We start from the raw sequence: 12,300 nt of genomic DNA on the forward strand, positions 1-12,300 counted from the left end.
TAACCCAGAGTGACCAAGGCTGGGAGACAGGGAGGTGCTTGAGGCCGAGGGTGAGGGGATGATGGTTGGGGCAGGGGTGCAGGTCAGGGAAGGCTTCAGGGAGGAGGTGATGTTTGCTTCTCTGGGTCAGGAGGCATGGTCCCCTACTGGTGGCATGTATCAGGGTAAAGGAAAAGAAGTTGGAGGCCACGTGTGCCCAGTTCAGACTAGAACACAGTGCTGGGGGAGTGGGGGGTAGACAGTCCCCAAAACACAAGTCCCCCAAAATGAAGGGTTACAAGGCCCCAGCCCCTCCTCCCTCAGACCCAGGAGTCCAGGCCCCCAGCCCCTCCTCCCCCAGACCCAGTGTCCAGGTCCCCATCATGATTATCTAGGAGGAGACTAGCCCAAGAAGGGGAGGGCGGGGGTGGAGGAATGCCAGCCTGCCTGGGTAGCCAGGATGCCTGGGGCTTGGCTTGGAGAACCAGCCAGGCAGAAGTCAGAGCAGGAGGAGCTGTCCTCCGTGTCTCCACTCAGGTCCACAACATGGCAGTGGGAGTCGCCAGAGTCATCCTGCTGGGCCTCTTTGGGCCTGTCCTCTGCCTGACCGATGTCCAGACTCCTGAGTCCAGTGGTAAGAAGGGCAGCTGGGTGGGCGGAAGCAGGACTCTTCTAGGTCCCAGGGAGCCAAGAGAGTGGGGGCCAGATTCCAGGGACACAGGGAAAAGTGAACTGGAGGCCCTGACTCCTGGTCTGAGGGAGGAGGGGCTGGGGGGCCTGGACCCCTGGGTCTGAGGGAGCAGGGGCTGGGGGTCTGGACCCCTGGGTCTGGGGGAGGAGGGCCTGGGGGCCGGGACCCCTGGGTCTGAGGGAGAAGGGGCTGGGGGCCTAGACCCCTGGGTCTGGGGGAGGAGGGGCTGGGGGCCTGGACTCCTGGGGCTGGGGGAGAAGGGGCTGGGGGCCTAGACCCCTGGGTCTGGGGGAGGAGGGGCTGGGGGCCTGGACTTCTGGGTCTGGGGGAGGAGGGGCTGGGGGCCTGGACCCCTGGGTCTGGGGGAGGAGGGGCTGGGGGCCTGGACCCCTGGGTCTGGGGGAGGAGGGACTGGGGGCCTGGACCCCTGGGTCTGGGGGAGGAGGGGCTGGGGGCCTGGACCCCTGGGTCTGCGGGAGCAGGGGCTGGGGGCCTGGACCCCTGGGTCTGGGGGAGGAGGGGCTGGGGGCCTGGACCCCTGGGTCTGGGGGAGGAGGGGCTGGGGGCCTGGACCCCTGGGTCTGGGGGAGGAGGGGCTGGGGGCCTGGACCCCTGGGTCTGGGGGAGGAGGGACTGGGGGCCTGGACCCCTGGGTCTTGGTCAGAGAGACTGTGTCCTCTCCCTTCTCTTCCCCTCCTCTGGTCTTCCCACACCACTCACTTGCTCCACTATCTCTGGTTCACTACTCCAGCCTTTCTCATCCTCTTTGCCCATGTCCCCATTCATTCAAAGGTACTTCTGGGGAGGCATGGGGGCTCTTTTTAGAACTGGCAGGAAACCTTGACTCAGGCAACCTCTTCCCCTACAGGGACACAGTCATATCAGGATTGAAGTGGCTACAAATTTGAGATATTTGAGAGATGGGAAGGGGGTTATGCTTGCACACAACTTTGTGTGTGTGCGTGTGCTCATCCACAGAAAGAAGAGAGTACTATTTCTGTGCGTGTCCATGAGTCAACATGTGCTGTGGGTCTCTGTGCTTGTGTGTGTGTACATCTATAGCAGGTTTTAGTGTCTGGGTATTTGAACAAATATTTTCATGGGTCTGTTCATCTTTGATCCTCACTTTTCTTTGTAAAAGAGATGTGAGTATAATTTTGCATCTCTGCTTCTCTTTGTGCATCTCTATGACAGGTAGGCCTGTATTTCTCCCTGTGTATGTGTGTTTGGGTATTATGATGTGTGTCTGTCTCTCTGTGTGTCTCTTGTGTGTCTCTATGAATCTTGTATCTGAATATGATTTTAAGTTGCCTGATTTTGTAGGTCTCTTTTTTGTATGTCTCTATCTTCGCCTAATTGTAGGCTCTGATTTTCTTTGTGATTCTTGGGTCTGTATTTTTCTCTCTCTGGGTATGAGTTCCTGTGTTCCTGGGTCTGTGTGTTGTGACTGTTTCTGTATCCACACATATTTCTGTCTGAGAGTCTGAATTTTGTATGTATGAGATACCTTGGTTTAGAGAGTTTCTATCGGAGGGTCTGGGTGGTACTTGTGTGTGAATGTAGAACTCTACATGAACGCATACAGGGTACTCTGTGTACATTTCTGAGATTGGCATGAGCCTGTGTCAATTTTGTTATTTTGCGTTTACAGCAGTGTTTCTGTGTTCTGTCCAGGTACTGCAGGGACTGGCTGTGTGTGTGTATTTGTGTGCATCCCGGTACTTGTACTAGAGTGCTTGTTTTCCATCAGCAGCCTTTTAGTACTACTGGATATTGTGCGTTTTGTTGGGAGAGGGGAAGGCCGAGCAGGAGTGAATTGCTTCCTCCTTTATCAAAATCTTAGAGGACTTCCTGGAAGAGGGTGGAAATTTGGAACAGCCTGGGGGGAAAAACTGGACTGGCAGGTGCAGAGGCCAATACCCTTGCCAAGAGTCAGGCATAGTCATGAGCAGCCACACCAGCAGACCCTGCTTCTCTCAAGGCAACAAGGCCTGTCACCTCTCAGAGCAGAAGGGCCTGGTTGTCATCTTTAGGACGGAGCCCCAAGTGCCTGGCCCAAGCTCATCGCGGGCCTGTTCCTCTCACCGTATCCCTGCTCTCCCCAGGCTCCCAGGCCCAGCAATGCTACAGCTTCCAACACATCTACTTCGGGCCCTTTGACCTCAGTAATGTGAACTTCAGCAATGTCTCCTGTCCGCAGGGATGCTCTGAGGCTGTCTTGTCCCTGAACACTGGTGAGGGGCAGGAAACGCAGGATAAGAAAGGGAAGGGGGACAGGGCACGGGGACGGGGGTGAAACATCAGCCAGGTGGGGTGGGAAAAGGGGGATGCAGTAGGAGACAAAGGATGGGGAGGAACTGGGTAGAAGAGGAGAGGAAAGACGGCGGTAGAGGTGGGGAGGTGGAGGGAAGAGGAAGCGGGAGAGAATGAAGGAGTGGGAGGTGGGAGGAGGGAGGAGTGGTGGAGTGAAGGGGTGGGAGGTGGGAGGAGGAGACCGTGCGGAGCCAGGAAGGGGCGACAGAGAGCAGACAGGAGAGAGAGAAAAGGAGGAGAAAAGGGCTGGTGGTGTGGGGCGGAGGGCGGGGGGCGCGGCGGGGAAGGGACGTAGGGAGAGCGGAGTTTGACAGAGAAGCGAGGGAGGAAGAGAAGGGCAGGGCAGCAGGGAGAAGAGAAGCCAGGCTGAGAGGAGAGTGGAGGAGGAGAGGAGACCGGAGGAAGAGACTTGAGACTACAGGGAGAGGAATGGGTGTGGGAGAGGAGGGCGGGCTGGAGAAGCAGTGCCCCAGACTCCATCCCCTCGCCCCCAGGGTACCGCTCCTCAGTGACCTTGGTACAGAAGGGCTGCTGGAGAGGCCCGCTTACGGGCCAGATGCTGTCGGATGACAAGTCGCTGCCGCCTGACTACTCGGTGGTGCGCCGCTGTGCCACCGACTTGTGCAACGCGAACCTCCAGACCCACGACTCCCTCCCCAATCTGAGCCCGGGTAGGCGAGAGGGCGGGGCTGGGCGTGGGGCGGGACGGCCCTCCGCGGCGTGCGGGGGCGTGGCCTCCGCTGGGCTCCTCCTCCCCGGCGCGCAGGCATTCCAGCCTTCCAGTCGAGCAAGGTGGGCTGCCTGGCGCAGAGCGCGCGCCCCACGCCCGGACGGCGGACGGTGGGTGACCTGACTGTGCCTCCACGCTCTCTTGGCAGCGCCCAACCCGCCGACGCTCAGCGGCACCGAATGCTACGCCTGCGTGGGGATCCACCCAGAGGACTGCACCCCGGAGAAGTCCCGGCGGGTCCAGTGTCACCAGGACCAGAGCGTCTGCTTCCAGGGCAATGGACGAATGACCCTTGGTGAGGTGCTGGGAGGGCCTGAGCAAGGGGCGTGGAGGCAGGGCAGGACTGACTGAGACACGGCCCTGGTCTGAGGAAGGAGGCTTGGCCCTGGCCTGGGGGAGGAGGCATGGCCCTGGTCTGAAGAAGGAGGCATGGCCCTGGTCTAAGGAGGGGACTGGAAGGAAGTCCGAGGACCCAGTCATGGCCTTGGCCTCTGAGGTGGAGGTTCAGGTGTGGCTGCCTCCCTCGGTCCTGACCCCTCCTCACCACCCCTTTCCCAGGCAATTTCTCAGCCCCTGTGTACATTCGAACCTGCCAGCGGCCCTCCTGCACCATCAAAGGCACCACCAGCCCCTGGACAAACATCGACTTGCAGGGCTCCTGCTGTGAGGGGGACCTCTGCAACAGGGACTCCCTGACCCAGCCCTTCACCAGCGCCTCGGACACTGCCGCTCCCCGGGTGCCCCATGTCACAGTCCTGCTCCTTGTGGTCTCCCTGCTGGGTGGTGCTCTGGGAGGACCCCTCGGGCTCTCCTCATAGTCAGTCCCTCCAGCCTCTTCCTGAGTGGGATGCTGGGGGCAGGGGACACACATCCACTTCTGATTGCTTCACTCCCTGGAATGTGGAAAATCAGAGTTACACACCTGTCTCTCTCTCTCCCTCCCTCCCTCCTGCTTCCCTACTGATGCCTAGCCCTTACCTGGTCAGCAGGCCTGGAAGAAACTGGGCAAGGTCCCCAGAACCCCAGGGTGGGGAGAAATGGCCACATTCCACATAAAGAGCAAATCTGATCCCGTGCTGAGCACCAAACAGGCCCAGCCTCCCCGCAGCCCATTTCCTGTTGTGGGTTTCCTGGTCTGAGGCTCTCCCAGAACCTAACCAGCTCCAGCAGGGACCTACAAGGATGTCTTTACTAGTACCATCATGGGAGACTTGAAAGGCACTATAACCAGCATATCCTAGACATTAGGAGCCCAGACCCTGAAGCCAGGCTACATGGGTTCAAATCCCACCTCTACTGTTTAGCCTGTGGGTGACCTTGGGTGGTTACTTAACCTCACTGAGACTGTGTTTCCTCACCTGTTGGGCAGAGGTGAAAATAAAGCCTACAATAAAGACAAGACCTACTTCACCGTGGTTGTGGGCAGAATTTAACGAGATGAACGTGGAGTACCAAGGACAAAACTGCCACCCACTGTCATGGTCCTCACGTCACAGACGAGCAGATGTGATGCTTCCAAAGGCACTTGACTGACCTCGTGTATCGCATGAGTGGGGAGCGTGACTCCAAGCCCTGTGAACCCCTAGGCAACTCTGCCTCACAAACATATGAATGTTGATTGACTTGATAGAAAAACACTTGAGACCCCGCAATCCCACTCCTGGGCACATACCCTGAGGAAACCATAACTGAAAAAGATCTGTACCCCGGTGTTCACTGCAGCGCTATTTACAGTAGCCAAGATGTGGAAGCAACCTAAGTGTTCTTTACAGATGAATAGATAAAGAAGATGTGGCACATCTTTATCACTCATTCATAAAAAGGAACAAAATTGGGTCATTTGTAGTGACGTGGATTGGGCTTCCCAGGTGGCGCCAATGGTAAAGAACCAGCCTGCCAATTCAGGAGACTTAAGACACACAGGTTCAATCCCTGCATAGGGAAGATCCCCTGGAGGAGGGCTTGGCAACCCACTCTGGTATTCTTGCATGGGGAATCCCATGGATGGAGGAGCCTGGCAGGCTATGGCCCTTAGGGTCTCAAAGAGTCAGACACAACTGAAGCGACTTAGCACGAATGAAGAGTCTTAGCACGACTCTAGCTGACCTAGAGTCTGTCATTCAGAGTGAAGTAAATCAGAAAGAGAAAAAAAATCATATATTAACACATATATATGGAATGTAGAAAAATGGTGCTGATGAACCTGTTTGCAGGGCAGGAATAGAGACAAAGATGTAGAGAATGGGCTTGTAGACACAGGGCAGGGAAGGGGAGGGTGGGACGAATTGAGAGAGTAGCATTAAGTAGTGTCCATGTGTAAAACATATAGCTACTGGGAAGCTACTGTATAGCACAGGGAGTTCAGCTTGTGCTCCGTGATGACTTAAGAGGGGTGGGGTGGGAGATGGGGTGGGAGGGAGGCTCTAGAGGGAAAGGATATATGTATACATGTGGCTGATTCACTTTGTTAAACAGCAGAAACCAACACAACATTGTAAAGCAATTCTACTCCGATGAAAAAAAAAAATCAAAATTTAAAAAAGAAAGAAAGAAAAACACTTGAAGCAAAGCCGAACCAGGCAAAACTGTCTAACCTATGGGGATCAGGGAAGATATCCTGAAGGAAGTAAACCTTAGGCAAACTCATAAAGGATAAAGCGTGCGAGCTCAGTCGTGTCTGACTCTGGGATCCCATGGACTGTAGCCTGCCAGGCTCCTCTGTCCATGGGATTTCCCAGGCGAGAATACTGGAGTGGGTTTCCATTTCCTTCTCCAGGGGTTCTTCCTGACCCAGGGATCCAACCCATGTCTCCTGCGTTGCAGGAGGAGTCTTTACCACTGAGCCACCAGGGAAGCCCAAAAGATAAAGAGGAACTGGCAAAGTAGGAGGAAGGGCATTCTAGGAGGAGGAGATAGCCTGGACAGATCTGGAGGTAGCAAGGGACTCAGGGTGTGTGGGACATTTACACAAGCTCGTGAACTTCATAGAAATGGAACCCTCCAGCACATCTGTTTGCACACAGGTTTTACAAAGTCCCTTCACATCATTTCCCCACAAACTGAATCCTCCCAATGACCCAACGAGGAAGCAAAAAAAGGGAACCGCATGCCCATTTTGCAGAGAACTTGCCCAAGGCACAATGAGAATAATTTTCAGAGTAAGTGATGTAGCAAGAATGTATCCTCGTATCTTCAACTTCACCCCAACAGGCAGCCTTGTGGGGAGGTGGGCGTCTCAGAAACGCTCCTACACTCCTCTGAGGTCATGGGGAGAAGGGCTCTCAATGCCTGTACATCCTGACTTAGGCAGGGAAGCTGAATGTCATTATCTATTCATTCGTCTCCTTTACTGAGCACCTTCTGTGTGCCACCTGATGTGAATAGTGACTCACTGGAAAAGACCTCGATGCTGGGAAAGATTGAGGGCAGGAGGAGAAGCGGGTGACAGAGGATGAGATGGTTGGATGGCATCACCCACTCAATGGACATGAGTTTGAGCAAACTCAGAGAGACAGTAAAAGACAAGGAAGCCTGGTGTGCTATAGTCCATGAGGTCGCAGAGTCGGATACGACTGAGCAACTGAACTGAACTGAACTGTGTGCCAGGCACCATTCTCGCTGCTGGACATACAGCAGTGAACAAAACAGGCAAACATCTCTACCTTCAAGGTAATGATTTTTCTCGTGGGGGGTGCAGAATTGGAATTTTATTACAAATGTGGTTTAAACCTGGGCTGGTTCAGTCTGATGCGGACTTGGCTAGGCTAGGCTACAGTACCAGTTAGTCATTCAAATGCTAATCTCAGTGCTGCCTGGGAGGTATTTTTTAGATGTGATTAAAGTCTGTGATCAGTTGACTTTAACTTCAGTAGATTACCCTAAAATCATCTGGCTGGGCCTGATTCAATCAGTTCAAAGGCATCAAAAGCAGAGGTAAGGCTTCCCTGCAAAAGAAATCTACCTAGGTGAGACTTCCCTGGTGGCTCAGTGGTTCAGAACCCGCCTGCCAATGCAGGGGACATGGTTCAATCCCTGGTCCAGGAAGATCCCACATTTGGCAGAGCAACTAAACCCATGCACTGCAATTTACTGAGCCCGTGCTCTAGAGCCCTCATCCCACAACTACTGAAGCCTTCATGCTTAAAGCCCATGCTCTGCAACAGGAGAAACCACTGCAATGAGAGAACTGTGGGCGAAAACTAGAGAGTAACCTCGGCTGGCTGCAACTACAGAAAGCCCATGCACAGCAATAAAGATTCAGCATGACCAAAAATAATAAATAAGTAAATTAAAATGTTTAAAAATTTAAAAAGCACACAGAAAGATTCTGGGGAGTGGTGGCATTCTCTCTATGTGTGTGGTGATTTCCTGGGGGTCCACAAATGTAATTTTTTTCAATGAATTTAATTGGAGGAAAATTACAATATTGTGATGGTTTTTGCCACACATCAACATGAATTGGCCACAGGTATACATGTGTCTCCACCATCCTGAACCCCCCGCACACCTCCCCCATGAATGTAATTTGTCCAGTGTGCTTAGTCGCTCAGTCATGTCTGGCTCTTTCCAACTCCATGGACTGTAGCCCGCCAGGCTTCTCTGTCTATAGGATTCTCCAGGCAAGAACACTGGAGTGGGTAGACATGCCCTCCTCCAGGGGATCTTCCCAACCCAGGGATCGAACTCAGGTCTCCAGCATTGCAGGCCGATTCTTTCTGTAAAGAATCTGAGTCACCAGGGAAGCCCAAGAATACTGGAATGGGTAGTCGATCCCTTCTCTAGGGGATCTTCCCAACCCAGGAATCAAACCAGGGTTGCCTGCATTGCAGATGGATTCTTTGCCAGATGAGCGAGCAGGGAAGCTCCTATTTGCCCAATATATATCTCTATATTGTATGCATTTATGCATGTGTGGTATACTGCAAAAAAATACTAATGACAACAGTAAAGTCAGACCTAGAGCCTAAGACCCCCACATTGTGGCTCTTCAATCTTTAGTGACAGAGGTCAGGATACTGGCTGTCTCTGGTGCATCAGGTGGAAGAGGGGACAGGAGAACCTCTTGAGATAATGGAATTGCTCTATGACTAGCTTGAGGTGACAGTCATACATGTCTACACACAGGTAGAACTGCATCAGTCCGGACACTTAAGATGTGTGACCTTTGCAATGCGTAAGCCATACCTCCACAAAAGGAAACTTAAAAGTATGACATATAATTAAATGATCTCATGTCTGGGATTTGCATGAAAATAATATAGGAAGTGAGGAAATGGGTGGAGGCACTGATGAAATGCAATTAACCATGAGTTGGTATTTGTTAGACGGGTACGTGGAGGCTTATTATACTCTTCTGTTCACTTCTGTTTGTTTGAAGTTTTCCATAATAATATACATGTCTCTGTGTGTGTATACATGAACTGATAGATGGACAGAACAACTACCATTTGAGCCCAGTGACCCAGGCACACCCTCCCTTCAGAACTCAGATGCCTGCCTCCTCTCAATGGTCTACATGGTCCAGTGTCTGGATCCTGCTCACATCGATCGCCCTTCTCCTGTGAGTCCCTTGCCCTCCCCAGGTTAATGCAAATGGAGCTTAGGTCAGCACCAAGGATAGATCCACACACTGGGTCTCAGAACCACAGACAGCAACTCAACTAATAAGTGGGACAAAGGACAGGGCAATGAGGAAATGACATCCTTCCCACTTCCAGGGCAGTGTGGAACAGGGTGAGAGGGCAGAGTCAAAGCACAGCCAATCAGTACTATTGAATAAGAGCAGTCCTTCAACCAATAGCCACTGAGCATATCCTGTGCCCACCACTGTTCTAAACATTCGGGATGGCAAAATCCCTGTCCTGAACAACTTGAAAGAGAAGAAAACAGGATCATTTAATAATCCTAAGGGCCATGATAAAGACATAGTAGTGAGATGTGATATAGAGTTATTTATGGGGCAGGAGAGAACCATTTCTGGGTTGTATTTTGTTTTCTGGTATTTTTGTGGCAGGGAGGAGGCCCTGTGGAATCCTAGTTCCCTGACCATGCCACTTGCATTGGAAGCTTGAAGTCTTAGTCACTGGACCACCTGGTAAGTCCCAAAGGGAAGTGGATCTTTTTTTAGGTTGCACTGGACAGCATGCTGAACTTCCCCGACCAGGAATCAAACCCACCCGAATCAAACCCTTGCAGTGGAAGCACAGAATCTTAACCACTGGACTACCAGGAAGTCCAAGGACCATTTCTGAAGAAGTGGTCAAGGAAGAGACTATATTGAACAGAGAACCGGATGAAGTAAAGAAATGATCCAAGAGGAGACTGAAGATAAAAGCATTCAGGCAGAGAAAAGTAAGCACCAAGATGTTGAGGCAGGAAACAGCATGGCATGTTTGAAGATCAGCAAGAAGGTCAATGTGGGGGAGCAAAGTGGAAGGGACAGTGGCCAGAGGAGTTGTTAGTAAGATAGACAAGATAGGAATAGACATACAGAGAGAAAAAGATAAAGAGAGACAGGAAAATAGGAAAGACAAGCAGAGCCTGAAAGAATAAAAAAAGACCCAGAGGCAAAAAGAAATTAAGGACTTCTCTGGTGGTCCAGTGGTTAAGACTCTGCATTTGCAATGCAGGGGGCACAGGATGGATCCTTGGTAGGGGAACTAAGATCCCACATGTTGCACAGTGTTGCCAAAAAATAAAAATAAGTTTTAAAAAAGAGAGAAGTAAAATAACACTATTCTATTATCTATTGTATTACCTATTCACATATACATATTTATGGGCTTCCCTTGTGGCTCAGGTTCAGTCCCTGGGTTGGGAAGATCCCCTGGAGGAGGGCATGGCAACCCACTCCAGTATTGCTGCCTGGAGAATCCCCATGAACAGAGAAGCCTGGCAGGCTACAGTCCATGGGGTTGCAAAGAGTGAGCATCACATGACTGAGTGACTAAGCACAGCACACAGCATATTCATATATACATACTTTTTATGATGAAAAACTTCAAACAGAAAAGTGAACAGAAAAGTGTAATATTGTTTATTGTATAACGAACCACTTCAAAATTTAGTGTCTTCTTTCTGATAATTCATTGTATTTTTATTATTGTATCTTCTATTTAAAAAACTTATTTATTTTTAAATGGAGGATAATTGTTTTAATGTTGGTTTCTGCCATATATCAACAGGATTCAGCCATAGGTGTACATATGTTCACTCCCTCTAGAAAGATGGTACTAATGAGCCTATCTGAATCTATGCTATGTGTGACCCCATAGACGGTAGCCTACCAGGCTCGCCCGTCCCTGGGATTCTCCAGGCAAGAACACTGGAGTGGGTTGCCATTTCCTTCTCCAATGCATGAAAGTGAAAAGTGAAAGTGAAGTCGCTCGGTCGTGTCCGACTCTTAGGGACCCCATGGACTGCAGCCTACCAGGCTCCTCCATCCGTTGGATTTTCCAGGCAAGAGTACAGGAGTGGGGTGCCATTGCCTTCTCCGTATCCGAATCTGCAGGGCAGCAATGAAGATGCAGACATATTTGTGGACACAGCTGGGGGGAAAGGGGAGGGGGTGGAATGAATTGAGAGAGTACCAACATTTAGTGCCGTAAAACAAAAAAGTTACTTCTCATGATTCTGGGGGTTGACAAGGCAATCCTGCTGATTTCTCTGGAATTTACTCATGCAACTGCAACAGATGGGGCGGGACTGGGACTTGTGGCCAGGGTGCTTTGTTTCTCCTCTGCGTGGCCACTCCATGTGACAAGCTTGGGCTTCCTTTCAGCATGGAGTCTTAGAGTTCCAGCCTTTAGTTCTCTTAAGAACTGGACCTGGATCTGGCCCAGCATCATTTCTGCTACATTGCCATGAGTCAAAGCAAGTCACAAGCCAGCCAGATGGAAACAGAAAGGACGCAGAGTCTACCTGTTGGAGGGAGAAGCCACCTGCCAGCACAAAGGAGGAGGAATTACTGGAGCCAGCTTGGGAGACAAAGTGCCACAAGGGCTTAACATATGCCAGGCCCTTTGTATGTGTGTGTGTGTGTGTGTGTGTGTGTAATTAGTCGCTCAGTTGTGTCTGACTCTTTGTGACCCCATTGACTATATAATCTGCCAGGCTCCATACATTTCCCAGGCAAGAATACTGGAGTGGGTTGCCATTTCCTTCTCCAGGGGATCTTCCCAACCCAGGGATCAAACCTGCATCTATGTCTTGCACTGGTAGGCAGACTCTTTACCACTGAGCCATGGGGCACTGCACCTAATCCTCAAGCAACCTTATGACACAGGGTATCAGTTCAGTTCAGTTCAGTCGCTCAGTCGTGTCCGACTCTTTGCAACCCCATGAATCGCAGCACGCCAGGCGTCCCTGTCCAGCACCATCTCCCAGAGTTCACTCAAACTCACATCCATCGAGTCGGTGATGCCACCCAGCCATCTCATCCTCTGTTGTCCCCTCTTCCTCCTGCCCCCAATCCCTCCCAGCATCAGAGTCTTTTCCAATGAGTCAACTCTTCGCGTGAGGTGGCCAAAGTACTGGAGTTTCGGCTTTAGCATCATTCTTTCCAAAGAACACCCAGGACTGATCTCCT

General features: G+C 51.6%; 1 protein-coding gene across 1 annotated transcript; it reads left to right on the forward strand.

The window, feature by feature from the left end:
- The first annotated feature begins 525 nt into the window (after positions 1-525).
- On the forward strand, positions 526-5,123 carry LYPD5 (LY6/PLAUR domain containing 5). The gene is made up of 5 exons (XM_027513641.1): positions 526-613; positions 2,704-2,904; positions 3,478-3,654; positions 3,862-4,008; positions 4,272-5,123. Exons 1-5 carry the CDS (start codon positions 526-528, stop codon positions 4,529-4,531), a joined length of 873 nt encoding a protein of 290 aa, XP_027369442.1. The 3' UTR covers positions 4,532-5,123.
- The last annotated feature ends 7,177 nt before the right edge of the window (positions 5,124-12,300 follow it).

Source organism: Bos indicus x Bos taurus, chromosome 18, assembly GCF_003369695.1.
Source record: "Bos indicus x Bos taurus breed Angus x Brahman F1 hybrid chromosome 18, Bos_hybrid_MaternalHap_v2.0, whole genome shotgun sequence".
Taxonomy (NCBI): domain Eukaryota; kingdom Metazoa; phylum Chordata; class Mammalia; order Artiodactyla; family Bovidae; genus Bos; species Bos indicus x Bos taurus.